Below are 17,970 nucleotides of genomic sequence, written 5' to 3'. Positions count from 1 at the left end.
CATTCTGCTTGGGGGCATTTTTGTGTATCATTTCTTTCTCTCTCTCTTTTTAAAGATTTAAAAAAGATTTATTTGACAGAGACAGCCAGCGAGAGAGGGAACACAAGCAGGGGGAGTGGGAGAGGAAGAAGCAGGCTCCCAGCGGAAGAGCCTAATGTGGGGCTCGATCCCAGAACGCCGGGATCACGCCCTGAGCTGAAGGCAGACGCTTAACGACTGAGCCACCCAGGCGCCCCTCTTTTTTTCTTTTTAATTAGTGAGTTTTAATTGCATTTATTGGTAGTGGGGCTGAATATTTTTTTTTTCTTTAAAAAAAATTTTTTTTTTAGGGCTGAATATTTCTAAAGCTTATCAGACATGTCATTTGGTATCATTTCTTTAATCATTTTGTCTCTTCTGTATTTTCTTTTCTCTTTGGGATGTCTGTTGACATGTTGGGTATTACACCGAGTCTGTGTTTTTAAATCTTTTTTCCTTGTTTCTAAGTTACTTTATATTTGCTTGTGTCCCTTTCATGTTGGAAGCTTTCACCATCACTTATCTTGTGATCCTTGACTTTCTTTTTATGTTTAAATATGATGTATTAAAAAGAATCAGTCTTCACTCAAAGTGTTTGGTGGGGGGGCTGGCCCTTTTATTTCAGGACTCCCCAAATTGCAATGTGTAGAGCTGTTACCACCTCCTCTTCTACTCACACCGTATAGTTTTCCTTGCCTGGGAATTTTTAAATACCTGGTTGTATTTTGGGAGCTGGGCTGGGGAGGCAAGGTGATGATTCCATAGTGTTAAGATACAGTTTTTACTAGAAATTATAAATAAGATTTCCTGTTTTCAGCTTCTGCCTGCTTTTGCCTCTCTGCTCTGCTTGGTATCGCAGAACTGAGGTGGCTGAGGGAGTAGGTAGAAGGTATAGCTACATGGCTGTGCAGAACTGGGGAGCGGGTTGGGGACTGGGAAGTAGCTGCTCCCCTGCTCTCTGCTCAGATTCCTAACCAGCCGCGTTTGAGCACATCCCCAACGGAGTCTGTTGTGGGCTCTGTGGAAAACATTTGCTCAGGTCTTACGTGTGTTTTCCTCTCACAGGCACATGGGTCTCAGCTTCTCTACTTTCCTGAGTTGGGTACTCCTCTCTTTTTCTGTCTTGCAAATGCCTGTTGAAATACTTAAACCCGTTGCCTTTCTTATTCTCATTGTTTTGTGGATAGATACTACCTTCTAAATTCTTTGCTATTATTTTAGTAGGGTTAGCAAGAGAAAGGAGGTAAACATGCACGATTAATCCATGTTTAACTTACAGTATGATTTACTTCATAGAAAGAGATTTCAGATTCCTGTCTGGAGAAGGGAATTGGAATGATGGGACAGAGCAGATGCATAGAGACCAGTTACTACAAGAGTCCGAGAAAGTGTCTTGGAGAGCGTCACTGCAGTGGAAGGGAAGGGTGCAAGATAGGTCATATGGAAGAAAAACTGACAGGACTCGGTGGACTGCTGGTGCACGTGTGCGCATGTGTGTGTGCGCACACACACACGCATACTTGGAAAGGGAGCATGTGAGCAATCCAGATTCTGGCTTTAGTTCTGGGCACATGGTGTTGCCATGTTGCCATGAGGGAGGATTGGAGGAGAATCAGGGTCTTTAGGGGAGGGGCTGTTGGGAATCATGACTTATGTTTCCTACATGTGAAGTCTGAGATGCGACATCCAGGTGAAGTTGTTAAGCAGGTGTTTGTGTCCGTAGAGTCAGAACTCAGAGACACTTGAGCTGGAGACGAGTTCGGCCACTGTTGCTAGTAGATGAGAAGACCAGAGTAGAAAATGTATTGAGGAAAAAGGAGAGGGGCCTGGGACTGAACACTGATGAACGCTTACCACGCTTCTGAGGAGAGGTCAGAGAGGTGGGGAAATCGAGGGTGGGGTCACTGTCCCAGTGGAGTGAAGTGTGTTGTGGGGCGAGACCGTTGCTTGCACACTTGGCACTCTGTGCCCCTGGATACAAAGGTAAAGGTGAACGCAGTATCTTGTCTCAGCGTGGCGGGCTCTTCCCTTCTTCGGAATATTTGTTCTCACTGTTGTTCTGTCACTTGTTGGACTCTGTTGTGTACCTATCCTTCTCATGTAGAGAAGTGATGCCAGGCACATAGCAGGCACTTGATAAATACTTGTTCAGTGCATGGGATTCTTAACAGTCCCTCTAGCCATGCAAATAGTAGTGGATGGCCCCCTTTAGGTTTTGTTTGTACAACTAGTAATATGCTTTGGGGGATATCAGTTTATGTTGATTTCCCTGGTCTCTACCAAAATCACCTCTAATCACTGTCAAAATAGTCCTGTACTAATTATGTGAGAATTAATTGATCACGATTTTAATTGGTTTATTTTATACTTGGCTTGGGAGGTCTGTGTTGGTACAGAAATCTGGTCTGGAACGAATAGCGTTTCCCCGGGTACTCTTTGTCTGTCTGAGACTCTGCTAGGCACTAGGACACGTTTGTTAAAATGGGGGTCATCGTTCGTGTTCTCGTGGAACTTCAGACAATAAGCTTGATTTTGCTTTTGGAATTCTGAGTTATTCTTGTTTACATGTGTTGGCTTTATTTTTTACCTTCCTTGGGGCATTTGATTTCTGTTGCTTTCCAGATGTACTTTACTGTTCGTTTATGTGTTTGATGTTTAAGGGACAAGCTTTGGAGTCCAAACAGGATGCTTTCCAGGGCCAAGAAGCGGCAGTAATGCTGGATCAGAAGGCGACATTATATGGGCAGACGTACCCGGCGCAGGGGCCTCCCATGCAAGGAGGCTTTAATCTTCAGGGACAGTCACCATCTTTTAACTCTATGATGACTCAGATGAACCAGCAAGGCGGTTTTCCTCTCCAAGGAATGCACCCAAGGGCCAGCGTCCTGCGACCCCGGACGAGCAGCCCCAAGCAGCTCCGGCTGCAGCTTCAGCAGAGGCTGCAGGGCCAGCAGGTAAGCCCCCAGCTCGCCCCCGCCGGCACGCCTCCCTTCTGGCCCCTCCTGCTGGATGGGGTGCCAGGCTTTGTTCTTCAGAGCTCTGGCCACTGGCTCTCTGCCCTCGTCCGCTCAAGCTCTTTGTTTCGTGTAACATTGTGTTTGTACACGTGGTTCCTTGTTAGGGAGCGGTCCTGCTGGAATTGGTCAGGTTCTCCTTTTGCTAAGATGATGCTGTCGTGCAGGTTAAAAAGTGAAAAATGTCCTACGGGATGGCACTTGGGGAAGAAGCTTATTTCTTGATGGCTTAAAGGTAGATGATTTCTATTTTTAGAAAAGGCCTTAATATTAATACCAGATACTTAAACCTTATTGATTTGAACATTCTTTTTATGGAGCCTCTGCTTTCTAGATGTTTCATAAAACTTGAGCTCTCTTCATATTCTCAGATAAGAGTTCTCTTTTTTATTGTTCCCTTAATCCCCAGCACATCTTTTAAAATTTAATTATTTATATTGTTTATGTCTTGGGTGTGCTGAGTTACTAAATGTGGCAGAACTGAACCATATAAGCTGATGAGTGAGTGAGTGTCAGGTCCAGTGAGCCAGAGACTCTTCTAGGGTATTAATTTTACCAAAAGTCAACATAGGTACTCTGCAAAGCTGTGTTAATACATTCATGGTATCATTTTACTTTTTACCACTTCTTTCCACTAAAAGTTACTTAGGAAAAGCTAAAAGAAGAGGTTTATTTAGTGTTGGTCTGAGCAAGTTAAAGCTCTTTCTCTAATGGCCTAAGTAATCCCAGAGAAAATCTGACTTTATGAATCCTTGAATTTCTGCTGAAGATACTCTTCAAGCTGCAGATTTGTATTTTTACTTTTTCTCCTAATGCCAAATAATAAAGTTTCACATGCTTGCCAAGGACTTTTCAGCCTGAACTTTTTTTTTTTTTTTAAGATTTCATTTATTTATTTGTTTTTGTTTTTTTTTTAAAAGCAACCTCTACCCATCGTGGGCCTTGAACTCACAACCCTGAGATCAAGAGTCACACGCCCCAGTGATTGACCCAGCCAGGCGCCCTTCAGCCCGAATTTTTTGAAGTGTAGAAGTGTACTGGTTCAGTGTAGATGTGACTTAACCAGGTTAATGTGTTGGAAGTAGCATCATGACCTCACTGGGTGGTGCTAAGAATTTGGAAAGCTGTTTGGGGCTCACTGTCGTGCTCCACTTGCATCCTAACCAACCCATCTCTCCCCAGTTTTTGAATCAGAGCCGTCAGGCGCTGGAGATGAAAATGGACAGCCCCACTGCTGGGAGTGCTGCTGTGATGAGGCCCATGATACAGCCCCAGGTCACCTCCCAGGTGAGGAGAACGAGTCTGTCCACGGTCACTGCTATGGGCCCCGCACCGGGCCTGGTCCGTACTTGGCCCTCAGTAAATGTATGTTAAAACACAGCAGTTCCGAGTTTCTTGTGTAAGAAACCATTCCTTGGTCTCATCACACTTCCTCTTCCATTCTTCTCTCTTGCTGGTGATGAGGAAGAACCAGGAGGGGAGGATCTTTTATTAAAACCACGGATTTGTGTTTTTTAATTAATTTCCTTTGTGATTATTTGCTGTGTTGTGAAAACAGCTTACACTTTTTTGGGATTTAAAATAATAAATCTATAAACTTTTCTTTGTTTCTGGGTTATGAAACCATATGCTCGTTGGGTAAAATAGGAGATTAGAAGAAGAGAAAAGTAAACAATACATAATCCGACTCTCAAGGACCGTCTCTGGGATGACTTGTTTCCCCTAGTGGGAAGGATGGTGTGCAAGTTCTCTGTCCCTCCAGCCCAAGGTGGAGACTGTACTAAGGTATTTTCTTAGTGTGCACGAGGCGGATGACCACACAAAAGCCCTCTACTGTGGTTGGAAAGACTGTTCATAACGATTGTAAAAACAACCAACCCACTGTGAGATGCCCAGTATTTGCTGTCTCGGGCCTGCTTGCACGGACTTTGATAATCTGACATCCTGAATAGCTGAGCTAGGATGCTTTCCAGAAAGATACAAGTTTGCTTTTTGCAGTTGCTTTCTCCCAGCTGATAGGGCCCAAGTCCGCTTTTTGTTTCTGTGCTTTGACCATGTTACCTCCTGAACTTCCAGACAGCTGCTCCTAACCCTCCATGTCTCCTTTCAAAAGCTTTAAGAGGGGCGCCTGGGTGGCACAGCGGTTAAGCGTCTGCCTTCGGCTCAGGGCGTGAGCCCGGTGTTGTGGGATCGAGCCCCACATCAGGCTCCTCCGCTATGAGCCTGCTGCTTCCTCTCCCACTCCCCCTGCTTGTGTTCCCTCTCTCGCTGGCTGTCTCTATCTCTGTCAAATAAATAAATAAAATCTTTAAAAAAAAAAAAAAGATTTAAGAGACCATACAGGCCCGTCTGGGGTAGACTCCTGTTTATCTGAGTATAACCCCATTCTTCTGGGGGGTGCTTCCTTGTGCCTCCCCTCCTCCCACACTCTTCCTGCTGTCTTTTTCCTTCTTGTAGTTTTATTTCATAGTTTCTGAAAAATTTGTCCTCAGATTCTACCCTTTAATGTTCTCTCACTTCGAGGAATGTTTTCGGTGTGGAAGCTTGACCATTTGCCCAGTTTCCAGGTCCCTGTTCTGCATCCCATCCTCCCCACGTAGCCACGATGCCTTTACCATAATGAGAACTGTGCATTTTTCGTTTTGTAGGAAGAAAGGCATTGGGTGTTTTTCTCTCCTGCCTAATGTATGGTGGCAGTCGTGTGTGCGTGGATTGGCTGGTTCCTGCTCCGTGTGCATAACTGCGTTCTTTCTTGGGGATTAGCAGGGCTTTCTGAACGCCCAGATGGTGGCGCAGCGCAGCAGGGAGCTGCTCAGTCATCACTTCCGGCAGCAGCGGGTGGCCATGATGACGCAGCAGCAGCAGCAGCAGCAGCAGCAGCAGCAGCCGCAGCAGCCACCACAGCCCCAGGCCTTCAGCCCGCCCCCGAACGTGACGGCCTCCCCCAGCATGGATGGCGTTTTGGCAGGGCCGGTGATGCCACAGGCTCCTCCCCAGCAGTTTCCATATCCACCAAATTATGGTAAATTTGACAGCGAAAATGGCTTCCCCAGAGTAACATTACTAAGGACGTAAGATTCATAGATCTGTGGCACGTTAAACGCAAAATAGTATTTACTCCCTTTTGTTATTCACTAGAAGATGGAATTAATGAAAAATAACAGAACAAGGGACAGTGACCGATGAGGCCGACAAGGCGCAGGTAGAGGCCAGATCAGACGGACCCTAGAAGTCTGGGAGAGTGTCGGTGTCGCTCTGAAGGCCGTGGCAAGTCACTGCGTGTTCATGGATGTGCTTAGATTTGCACCGTGGCAAGGTCACTTGAGGCCTGTGGGGCACCCGCGTTAGAAGGAGAGCAGGGAGAGTGAAAGAAGGGAGGACAGTTAGAGCCCCCCAAACAAGAGACCATGTTCTTGTAGTCCGAATGGAGAAAAACTGATCGCCCCCTCCCCCAAGCCCCAAAATGTTTATTGTAGTGCACAGGTCATTGTAATTGTGGTAGATGTTCTATCAGGGGTGTGAGCATTTTTTTTCCCCCCAGGTCTTGTTTTTTCAGTTCCCCACATCTTAATTTGAAAGAAAGACCACAAGGTTCTCACCCCCGCCCCCGCATGTCCCAGTATACTTGAACTATGCAGTCTCTGAATGCTTGGTCGTGTCAGTGAGAGGAATGCTATGTGGGCATTTGGGTTCCCTTCCTTGGTGACTTGGGTGTATTAATTACAATAATGCGTATTACCTCTTGAGGTCAGTCCTTGAGAGATTCCAGGAACATGGTGGGAGTGGGAGTTAGAGGTATCTTTTGGGGAGATGACATTTTAGGTGCACTCCTGCCAGCTGGGGACAGAGGGACAGTGATCTGAGTCGCATGGGGTGGAATTCCCTTTATACAGAAATCACGTGAAGTAACAGCTCTTCAGGTGGTCTGGACGGTGTGCTCTCTGTGGTAAGCCCATTCCTCCATGTCTCCTCAGTGAGAAGCAAGAAGAGCTGGCAGGCAGCACCTGGTGGTACTTCTTGTCTTCCCCTGCCTTTGGAAGAGAACATGAAGTTTCTATAGAAAACGGATACTCTAAGGAAGGTCCCACTTGAGTGTTGCAGTTTCTTTTTCTTCCTTCTTTTTTAAAGGAATGGGACAGCAACCAGATCCGGCCTTTGGTCGAGTGTCTAGTCCTCCCAATGCAATGATGCCCTCAAGAATGGGTCCCTCGCAGAATCCCATGATGCAGCACCCTCAGACCGCACCCATGTATCAGTCCTCGGAAATAAAGGGCTGGCCGTCAGGAAACCTGGCCAGGAACAGGTGAGGAACAGGGACTTGAAAAGTCATTCATGTTCGAGGGCCCAAAAGTACAGGAAAGTAACCTCTGCATTTTTCATTCAAGCCTGTGTGGATGGAGAGATCAAAAGGCCTGGGTCCCTATTAGAAAGTGTGTTGTTTGGCTCCTCCATTTTGAGACTCCTTCCTGCCTTGCACGTGTCCGCAGGCAGCTGGGGAGCACAGCAGGCGGGCTGGCAGGGGGCAGTCCTCTCCCTCATGTTCTCTGCTGAAGCACGGCGACATATGACAGAATCGTGGTGGTCTGTGTGTGCACGTCTGGTGTGACTAGAAGGACCCGGGGGTGACTGCAGACTTTCTTTCCAGCTCCTTCCCCCAGCAGCAGTTCGCCCACCAGGGGAACCCCGCAGCCTACAGTATGGTGCCCATGAATGGCAGCAGCGGCCCCATGGGACAGATGAACATGACCTCCATGCCCGTGGCCGGCATGCCCACGGGTCCCGATCAGGTATGGGGGTCTATCCCTTACTTTTCTCAGAAAGTTTTTCCTGTTCTCTTGAGAGAGCCAAAGCTTCATCTGTAATCTAAAGGTCCTCAGGAGGTTTTTAACTTCGGTGTATAACCCAAAACAAGAGTCGTTGAAAAAACTTGTGGTTTGAAGACATTGGGCCACTCCGTACTTTTGGTATCGTGGGATCTGAGGGATCCGAATCCGTCAGCCAGAGTCCTGTTGCAGGCCCCGTGGATTCTTCTGTGTTGTGCAGAGCGTGTGTTTTACTCACGTGTCTTCTGGTTATTAACAGAAATACTGCTGACACCTCTACACCAGGACCTCCAAGGAAATTACTGTATCAGTGACACTGCACTAGGATTATCGGGAGTAAAGAATCGCCGTCCTGCACACCCAGCTCTAAGAAAGAGCCAGTTTGGATCTCTGGGAAGGGTATTCGGAGTGATATCATTTGAGCGGGACTGGGTTTTTAGCGGACGTGCGATGTCTACCTGTATTTTTCCTCCTTCTGTGTATCATGGAGTCCAAAACAAATATTTTTGGTGTTCTGCCCCGTAGGGATGGGATTCCGGAGGTACGGAGCGTTACTGATCCCGAAACCCTCCCGTGTCTCTTCTTTCTGCCTGGCTGTCAAGAGTGTTTCCGGTCAGTGTAGGCGGGCTAGAGAAGTTCAGAGAGGTGAGGAGGTCTGGTTTCTCTAGCGGCGGTACCGGACCGAGAGCATAGTTGCGGCCTTCACGTGTTCTTGTCACGACCAGATCGTTCTGTGTCCTCACCTGACTCTGTCCCGAGAAGTTGGTCTTTCTGAATTCTTGTCTTTTCATGATTGTGTTGAGTGGCTCCAGCCCTGTTCTTGGTTGTCCTGGACTTTTTCCTGAGTAGGAACTTCCTCTGTCCCTAACGTCCTGTAATACTTCACCTCCAGGAGCTGTCCTGGATGTCACATGGCTTTGCGGAAGGGACAGTGAGATGACAGTATTTAGTTGCAGCAGTAGCAATTTTTCACATGCTCACGTGCAGCCGCGTGCACTTTATTTAACAAGGAACGGATAAATGCAACAGTCTCGAGGTCTTGAGGAACGGTGAACCGCATTCCCGGTTTTTGTCTGAACTAATCCGTTGGACAAGAACAGTGGTGGTGGTTGTTGAAAGTACTGGTGTCACCCTTTGCCTATATGGTAGAGCAATAATGCTTTTTGAAAATAAACTGCAGAAAACCCAAGGCCAGGTACTGCATTCTGAATCAGAATTTCGCAGTGTTTCTGTGAATAGATTTTCTTTTGTAAATAGGACCTTTAAGATATTGTATTATGTAAAATATGTATATACCTTTTTTGCAGGTCACAACAACTCATTTTTACAGAGTTTGTGAAGCTAAATATTTAACATTGTTGACTTCAGTAAGCTCAGTGTGGTGAGGTCACACACAGAAGAGACATCCCCTGCATTCTGTGGCCTGGGGGAGGGGATGGGCAGTCTGCAGCTCCCTGCCCCCCACACTCCAGTGTTAGATGCCTCCCTCTTTTCAATCTCTTAATCTAAATGCTTTTTTAAAAGATCATTTGTTTAGATGCAGGCGTTTTAAATTTGTCTTTTAAATTCCTCTACCAGAACTAAGCACTTTGTTAATTTTAGGGGAAAGAATAGATATGGGGAAATAAACTTTTAAAAAACAATATCAAGAATTTTAAAAGATCAAGCAATTTGATTTAAAAAAAAGAATCTTGGGTGGCGCAGTCATTAAGCGTCTGCCTTCGGCTCAGGGCGTGATCCTGGAGTTCTGGGATCGAGCCCCACATCAGGCTCCTCCACTGGGAGCCTGCTTCTTCCTCTCCCACTCCCCCTGCTTGTGTTCCCTCTCTCGCTGGCTGTCTCTCTCTAATAAATAAATAAATCTTTAAAAAAAAAAATCTTGGATTTTAAGCGGTCCGTAAATGTAACAGTAGCAATTCCCGGTATTTTGTTTTTTAATTGAATATGTTGCCTATTTATCTGTGGTAGGAGCGCTCTAAGGTTTTGGTTGCTAGGACCCAAATCCCACAGTGAGATCTCAGGAGTAGACCCCTTGACGTGTGGTTTCTAGTGTCTGCTCGGCTGTCACTCTGAAGCGGCTGTGCTCCTCGTCCCTGAGGCCCCCCCCCCCCCCACCAGTGGGGAGGTGGCTTCTCGGGGAGCTCAGCCTCCAGGGCGGCCAGGTTTGCACGCTTCCGAGCTGAGGTCTGGCTGAGCGAGTGCCTCTTGCACTCCCTGCCACTGCCCCTTTCTGCTCTTGCCAGGCTTGGACACTTGTTCTCGTCCGTTGGGAATAGAGAAAAAAGTCAATTTAATTCCTTTTATCTGGTTTATTAGCTTCAAATAAATAGTTGAATGAAATTGGGTTTTAAAATTTCAAAGGTCTCTGGCTAGCTTTGGTGTCAATTTCCTAGCAATAACCGAGAGCCAGTTAATTTTTCTTTTATTTCATACATGTTTAGCCAATTTTTCTAGAGGTCTTTGAAGGTAAGATCATTTAATTTCTTTGACTTAATGCATAAGTGAAACCTGTATTTCCAGAACCACCACCGGAATAGATTTGGGTTTGACACCCTCTCTCCCACCGCCTGGTTCAATCTTAGGTAAATCTAAGATTGTGAATCCATCAACTTCCATCATAGTGGCCTGTACGTTTCAGATAACATATCCTGCTGTCTGGAGACAGAGACATAGCTGCGTAAGAGTCTCTGTCTTTTTAGATACAATTGTGTCATGTAGATCTGAACCTTTCTTGTTTAAGTCATGTGTGCTTGGGGAGAAATCGAATGGTGCTCTTACCTTTCTTGACTTTTAAAAATTACAAAAAAGTTTTGTGATTCTTTTCCTCAGTCCCAACTCCAGGCTAACTGGAAGGCAGCACCCCCTTTTTATATGGAAAAAAAGGAGAAAGTTTATTATAAGTTTTTATATTTTCTACTTGTTCATTTTATTGGTGCAAACTTAAGAATTTGATTTTCTTTTAATAGATGCTGTCTTTTGAGATAATTTGTTTTTACCTTTATTGCCCTTTTGTCTGTTTTGGACACTTCTCTTTGTACTCCTGCTGCCTACCTCTCCTTACCTCCGCCCCCCCCCCTTTTAAACCTTGGTATTTGTTTCATCTGCTTTTAGAATGTGCGATATTTCCAGTACCTACTTTTTTGCTGAATCCAAAGATATATAAATATAAATATATATATTTTATAAAGATCAAAATGATATAAAGGAGATACGTTTCTTCCTTTAAAAAAAAATTCATTGTTATTGTTCATATTATGATGCCACTTTTCTAAATTGTGCATCTTGATGGAAAAGGTGTAAGTATCAATCACCAGGACTGCTTAGTTAATTGGTATTTAATATCTAGGTGAGTTGGGGGTGTGTGGGGGGGGAGTACAGAACATACTTGGCTTGCCGTCTTCGCAAGGACTGCCAGTTGTCCTTACGCCTGTCCGGTTCCATGAGTTTTGTTCACAAGTGGGGGCGTCATAGTAGAGCCTGTAGGACAGATGAAACCCCCTGCTTCGGAGGAGCGAGAGCTGCTGTTCACCTCCAAGGCCACCTGTTCAACGAGCAAGGTGTTTTTTCTTTCCTTCTTTCTCTCTCTTTCCAATGTGTGGAATTTCGATGATGGAAATGTCATTCTGAGAGCAATATTTACAATTCTCAGGAATCGACTTATAGTATTGAGAATGAATTCAGTTTCAATCAAGTTTACATTAAATGTTGCTTTTAAAAATCGAAATCATTCTTTACACGGCAAAGAATCCAGACCACATGGGATAACTTATGAGATGGTTGAGTGGTAAGCTCTGACTGCTTTGCTGATCATTTTGGATGTCATTGTAAATAAAGGTTTCTATTTAAAATTGAAGCCTAAGAGCTTGTTTGTTTCTTTTTCTTCTTTTTTTAAATCCCGGTTGGATTAAGGGCAAAAGAGAAGGTTAAGGAATCCTATGTCACATGACCCTAGCAATCTCCCTAGGGATAACAGAGCTCTTGAAGAGAACAGAGCTGCTGTTCTCGAAGGTGAGCACCTTGGGGTCCTCCTTACCGTCGGTTCCGTGAGAAGTGCATCAGGTGGGGTGATGGCCGAGGAGGGAGGAGGGTCCTCCTGCTTCTCCCTCCTGGCCTCTGACCGCTGTCTTTTTGCCAGGCTAGACGAGCTGGCGCAGAGAGAGGGTTGGCTAATAGGGTGAATTGCTTTGCAGGCAATATTTTTAAAAAGTATGGTCCTGAAGCGGGTGTAATGTGAGACTTACCTGCGAGGTTCCTGAAGTATGTTACATTTTCATCAATTTATACCCCGTCTGTTCGCCCTTGAAAAAAACCTGTCTCCTTCCAAAAAGGTGTTGACTGCTTTTTTAAAAAAACCAAGCACACCAAAAAACTCCCAAGAATGGCCTTTTACAAAATGTTAAAGGTTACCTCATACCAACTGCTGGTTGTTGGCTGGGACGTTGAACATTGTATGACAATACTTAGACTACAAAATTTCTTTACAAATACAATTTTGTTAAAACCTGGGACATACACTTCGTTTCTTTTCAGTACTTTAAAAAAACATCAGTTCTGGGACAGATAAAGGAATACTGGCAGAAATGGTTATCTGGTCAGGAACAGAAATGGCCACAACTGCAAGGGGTTTTCTTTACACTGGCCACAGAGCGTTTATTGACGCCACCACTCTTGAAAATTGGGTTTTCTTATTAGATTCCCCTACGAGTTCCCACGCTGGTTACATGTAAATAGTCTCCTATGTACAGTGAAGTCCATTGCTTCAGAGACCACCTGCATCACGGTGCTCGAGGAAAGTCCCCTCTTCTGTGCTGCTCGTCGTCAAACTCTGCAAGTTGTGTCTGTCCCGCTGCTTAGTTCCTTCTTTGTGACGACCCAAAAGAATAAGAGGGTTTAAAACAGGGTTGTTCTTTCCCTATGATTTAAAAGAAAAAGTTCCAGTGACTTACACCGTTGGGGGAAATTTCCAGGAAAATCTTTTTCCCTTGTAAGCCTCTCAGAGAGGGTTAGTGGTGACCGTTCTATACGAAAATGCATCTTGTGCAGCTGGTGACGTATAATCCGAAGCAAAAGCAGGGGCAAACATGGACTTCCTGAAGTGTCACTGCTCCCGATGGTTGTCTTCCAGAGCGTGCCATGTGGACGGAAAGCAAGGCCTGGGACTCAGGCCCCCCGGCTGGGAGCACGTGCCCGCCTGAAATCATACCCGGTCTTCTGGTCGGTACGGTCCGAGGGCGCCTCTGGTCTGGAGGCCCGCCGTGTGCTTCCTAACCTTCCCAGCCTTCCCACAGCTGGCCCCTGCAGAACAAGCAGACTCCTGTCAGTGTTGCAAGAAGAGGCCCCGACGCGGCCGAGCGCGCTGTGCCACAAGGCTGTGGCTGCTGGGAGAGGGGTACTGCCGGGGCCCCGAGGAAGGGCCTGCTCCCGCCCCATCACCCCGACTGCCGGCTGTGGCTGGCATGCTCCGTGACCGGCAGTGACCCGAACGATAATGCGCTTTAATTCTGGGAGCGCCAGGGAACTGCGTGGCCAACCCAGGAGGATTGTCCTAAGAAGCCACAGGTCGTTTCTGCGCACTGGCAGCGAGAGCACCGCCCGGAGCTGCCCATGGCAGCGGGCCCCGGGGGGTCTGTTTGCCTGTGTGGTAACAATGTCCAGGGAACGGCCAGTGTGAAGAAAAAATCCTCACACATATCTGCGTGTTTGGAATTTCACGGTGAATTAGAGGATTCAAGCCGCATCCCACTGGTGCTGTTCCCTTTAGAGCTCACCCCTCCAGGTTGCCCCAGTCTCAGCCCTTCAGCAGCCTCTTTGGTGCTAGAGGGAGACTTCGGGGCATGTTTTGGGAGCCGTTTCATGAGGCCGTCCGTGGATGGGCCAGCTAGCCCTTCTGCAGCCTTCGAGATGCCTGGCAAGTGTAATGTGTAACGTTCACACGCTTCTCAACCTCTAAGGACCACATGAGTCTACCAGGCCCAGGTTATGCTACAGAGAACAAGCGTGTCAGACAAGGTATTAATCTAAAATGAATCCAAAACACGGAAAGACCTTCCTGCTCCCTCCACGAACAGAGACAGGACTACGAAAGTGACGGCGTGCACGCAACAGCTCCGGCAGAATGAAGCAAGGCAGGCCAGAGCTCGCTCTAAACTGATACGTCAACTCACAGCGATTTGGAAGAAGGTCTCTTCATTTCTGGCCACTTTCGACGCTGAAACTGCCTAAATTTTCGGGTGTCAAAAAGAAAAGGCGTGTTAGCCTCACCCAGAAAGACAAAGTCTCCCCCCTTTCTGGTGGGCGATCCAGGCCCCTGGCAGACCAGAGAGAGGGCAGGGCCTTAGCCTGACTCGTGCCACCCAGCATAGGAACGGCCTGGGCTTTAAGAACAAAACCAGATACCTGTATTGCTCATAGCTTCCTCCGTCTTTAAGTCCTAAATGAGACAGAAATGAACAAAAGAGAAACTGAGTTTGGGGCAAAAATGGCACAAGCAATGACAACTGCTTTACAAAGCTTTACAACCGCCTTTTTTTCCTGTTGTCACTCATGATGTTGACAGTGTCCCCTAGGGCAGACGGAGTGGCCGAATCATGACGTGAGCGCTCCCTGAGACTCTTAGGTAGCCTCGGGATTGCCTGTACTCCAGTGTCACCCGCTGTTGGACCCCGATGTATCCGTTCAACAGTGACCTGGGTCACGGTCATGGTGGGGGAGGGAGGTAAGGGCAGAGACACCTATGTGACAGAGGACATAAAGCCACAGACCCTGAGAGCGGGGTGGCAGGGAGATCCCGGGTCTCGGCCCTTGACAAGCTTCCTAGAGGATCGGCGGTGTGAGCAAGTGTTTTGGGAATCAGCTGGCCTGGTCACGTGACTCCTCCCAGAGTGTTGTCACAGGGTGATGAGATACTAAGACACGCAGCACAGTGACCGGCACAGCATGATTGACAAGCGATGGGACTCATGTGAATGCAGCACATGGTGCGTGTTAGGGAGGGGGTCCTGCCGCCACTGGTGAGGGCTCACCAGCTCCTGGTGATGCCCGGCTCACTCTTCAGACTAGTCTCACCTACATCCCTTCCCACGGTAACCCTGCTCCCCGCAGCCCCACGCCGGAGCGCCTGCTCACCCAGGTCCATGTTCCGAGTCCGGGGGTTACACTGCTTGTAACCCTTGCAGCTCCTCAGCTCCATGAGCTGCACATGGAGCTGGTTGAGGACCTCCCTGTCCAGCGTGTTCACCGCGTTCATCAACTGGTGGGAACAAAGGTTATCAACAAGGTGAGTGCGGGGACCCCGCCAGCTTCCACCAACCAGGGCACTTCCTCCAGGCACGTCGGGCGCAGGGCTGCTGTGGGGCGGTGACCTTTATTCTGCAAGAGCTGGACCTGGGGACAGTCCAGACTGCCTCGTGCCTGTGAGCCCCACCACGTTCTCCCCCCCCAGACCAGAACGAGCGCTCCGTGCTTCCCTCTCCCGGCCGGCGGCTTGGCGTGGCCACTCTGCGCTCTAGTGCCAGACCTACATCCACGGCCTGAGCGCCTCCTGACTGCAAAGCTGCCACTTGGTTAGGGACGGGTCGGGGACCCGGGTCCTTGCCTACTCTGGGAGCTACTGGGGACTGATCACGCTCTGCCACCCCCTTTGGCAAAGTATGGGGGTGGCCTACCGAAGGGGAGACTGGCAGCCTATACGGTCGTTAAAGACCAGAACAGTGGAGCAGCTGGCCTTTAAAAATTAGGTTTCATATAAAATGACTGCAGGCTTTTCTTGAAACACTGAAATGGGACAGACCAAGGCCCCACAGCTGGGAGGCTCCAGCGTGGAAGAGCTCAGTGGGGACTGGCCATTTCAGAAGGGACACACCCAGGCCACTCACCAGAGACCGGTGGCTCCTTTCTGTGCTACACATTGTGGGCCACTGGGCACGTGTGTGTTCCGATGACTAATATTCGGAGACACTTAGGCAAGTGCCTGGCATGTCCTGAGTGCTGGCTGTGGCCCGTTACCTGTGTGGGCCCTGTAGGCCCCCGAGTGTGCAGGGTTTGGTCTGACCCTAGGGACCCCCAAAGCCCTCCGGTTCTAGGAGCCTTCACACTTAGGCACCTGGCAGCGGTGAAGCAGGCTTTGGGGCTAAGTCAGGGAGAAGCCCTTCAAGACCCAGACTCCAGGTGCGGGAGGACAGAGGCACAGAGGGGCCAAGGGCGCATCAAGTCCCTTCTGAGCTCCCTCCTCCTGCTTCAGGGACTCGGGGACTTGGGAGATGTGCTGTCACTTGCTCAGGGGCAAGCGTGCCCCGCGTCTCCGGCCCCTGTGGGGTGTACCTGGTAGGGGTCCGTGTTGAGATCAAAGTACTCCAGGAAGCCGGTGGCGAATTCGCAGAAGAGGAAGTTGTGGGTCTCGTTGATGGTCCTCATGCACCAGTACGTGTTGTTGTTGGCGCTGGTGCAGGCGCAGAAGGGCCCCACTACGGAGGAAGGGAGTGCGCGCTGGGTGAAGGGCCCGCCACCCCTGCAGCCCCGGGCCGGGATGGGGCGGGCTGTGTGTGTGCCCCCCCCACCCCGCCGGGTGTCCCCGGATGCAGCCCCGGGTGCGCCCTCCCGCCCGTGCCGCCGGCTCACGCGTCCAGAGCGGCGCCGTCTGCCAGTGCCGGTTGTCGTGGGTGAAGCACGTGAGGCCCGGCATGCTGCACGTGTCGTTGTTCTGCAGGCGCCTGAGCAGCTTGCGGAGCTTCTTCTTGCGCTTCTGCTCCCGCAGCAGCCACACCTTGTCCTTCTCCCGCAGGCCCTTCCTAGGGGCACACAGGGCCATACCCCTCACACCTCCCTCGGCCCCCCCGGCCGCAGCCCCCCGAAACTCGGCGCTGCCCGCCCAGAGCCGGGCGCACCACCCTGCAGGGCCCCGCCCAGGCCCAGTCTCCTGCCCCCGCAGCCTGCTCCTTGGGACTCCCCGCTCCGGCCCTGCTCGGCGAGGTGGTAGCTCCCCCTCCTGCCACGCGGGGGCGCCGGAGAGCCGCCCTGGGAGTCCCACCTTCTAAAGGGCTGCCGCCTACTTCCCAGGGAGGGCCAGGGCCGCTTGCCGCCTCCTGTCGCTCTAGGTCCCCAGCCTGACCCTGCCCTTACCTGAAAGGATGCAGACTGGAGCCTTTGTGCTTGAGGCGGCCTTGGTGCTGGGTGTGGTAACTGTAACGGACCCCGCCCCGCCTTTCAGAAGCTGCTGCCAGGGCAACTCTTAGGAAAGACGGGGTAGTGCACACCGCGGTTCCCTGGGACCCCCATCCTGCTTTCTGGGGGGCAGTGCTGGGGTGGGAACCATCCCCAGGCCGGCAGCTCCCTGGCTGGCTGGCCCCTTCCTCCAGAGGCCAGCTGGGGGGCCCCGGGGTGCGTGTACGTCAGCGGGACCAGGAGCTGGGTGGGCCCCTCCAGGTCGGGTACCCCCAGACCCCTGCCCACCGCATGCTGGCTCAGGGCCAGCCGTCTCTGGGAAGGCAGCAGAGACGCTGGCCACCTGTGGTTCCTAACATTTACATCAAACCACAAATTCAGTTCCCCCGTCACCCCGCCACATCTCAAGAGCACAAGAGCCACGTGTGGTTGCTGGCTGCCGTAGTGGACAGTGTAGACATAGCCCAGATCCAGCATCGCAGAGTGCGGCCAGACAGTGACATGACCCCCTCGCCGCGGTCCCCTGAGTTGGCAACGCGGACCTTGGGCCACACAGGATATTTCTGGAAGGGCCATTAGCAGAGGCCCCTTCCCCTCCAGGGAGCCAGCCCCCCACAGCAAGAGCCTGCGGTGGTCAGCAGTGCAGACACCGGGCATCCGGCCGGCTCCCCGAGGGTCTGTGCCCAGTGCGGACAACCGGCCTGTGAATCCTTACTGACGTTTTGTTCTTCCTCTGAGGGAGGAGATAGGGCTGTAACGGTAATGAAAGGGGTCCCGGAGGGGAGGCTGTGTCCCCAGCAGCGGCCCTGCAGGGGCCTTTCCGGGCTGTCCCGGCTACTCTTTGCTGCCCCCTCACCTGATTTTGTGACAGTCACATTCCTCGGGCCGCTTTTTCTTCAGGTGACCTCGGACTTCCCGCAGGTTCTTAATTTTGTTCTGCAGGGTTTCGATCTGAG

The 17,970-nt window shown here is 49.8% G+C and overlaps 2 protein-coding genes across 9 annotated transcripts in view; one reads left to right on the top strand and one right to left on the bottom strand.

The window, feature by feature from the left end:
• Positions 1–11,708, top strand: part of NCOA3 (nuclear receptor coactivator 3) — a 131,479-nt gene extending 119,771 nt beyond the window's left edge. For 3 of the 6 annotated variants that reach the window (XM_045804729.2, XM_045804730.2, XM_045804732.2), the window contains 6 exons: positions 2,679–2,972; positions 4,215–4,319; positions 5,796–6,054; positions 7,161–7,335; positions 7,678–7,819; positions 8,115–11,708. In XM_045804729.2, the coding sequence (XP_045660685.2) occupies positions 2,679–2,972; positions 4,215–4,319; positions 5,796–6,054; positions 7,161–7,335; positions 7,678–7,819; positions 8,115–8,126 (987 nt within the window). In that variant the 3' untranslated portion in view covers positions 8,127–11,708. Of the gene's footprint in view, positions 1–2,678; positions 2,973–4,214; positions 5,357–5,795; positions 6,055–7,160; positions 7,336–7,677; positions 7,820–8,114 lie in introns of those variants that run through there. The other 3 variants (XM_045804733.2, XM_087853520.1, XM_087853519.1) reach the window with 3 other exon arrangements.
• A 771-nt stretch (positions 11,709–12,479) lies between these two features.
• Positions 12,480–17,970, bottom strand: part of SULF2 (sulfatase 2) — a 110,816-nt gene continuing 105,325 nt past the window's right edge. For all 3 annotated transcript variants that reach the window (XM_087853523.1, XM_087853522.1, XM_087853521.1), the window contains exons 14-21: positions 17,871–17,965; positions 16,973–17,032; positions 16,472–16,641; positions 16,175–16,317; positions 14,981–15,104; positions 14,252–14,285; positions 14,020–14,073; positions 12,480–13,150 (exon numbers count right to left, since the gene is read on the bottom strand). In XM_087853523.1, coding sequence (XP_087709649.1) covers positions 13,120–13,150; positions 14,020–14,073; positions 14,252–14,285; positions 14,981–15,104; positions 16,175–16,317; positions 16,472–16,641; positions 16,973–17,032; positions 17,871–17,965 — 711 coding nt within the window. In that variant the 3' untranslated portion in view covers positions 12,480–13,119. The remainder of the gene's footprint in view (positions 13,151–14,019; positions 14,074–14,251; positions 14,286–14,980; positions 15,105–16,174; positions 16,318–16,471; positions 16,642–16,972; positions 17,033–17,870; positions 17,966–17,970) is intronic.

The sequence above is a fragment of the Ursus americanus genome, chromosome 22 (assembly GCF_024610735.1).
Source record: "Ursus americanus isolate L20-20 chromosome 22, mUrsAme1.1.p, whole genome shotgun sequence".
NCBI lineage: Eukaryota > Metazoa > Chordata > Mammalia > Carnivora > Ursidae > Ursus > Ursus americanus.
Note: the sequence above shows the minus strand (reverse complement) of the source record. Positions and strands in the feature narration are given on the sequence as shown.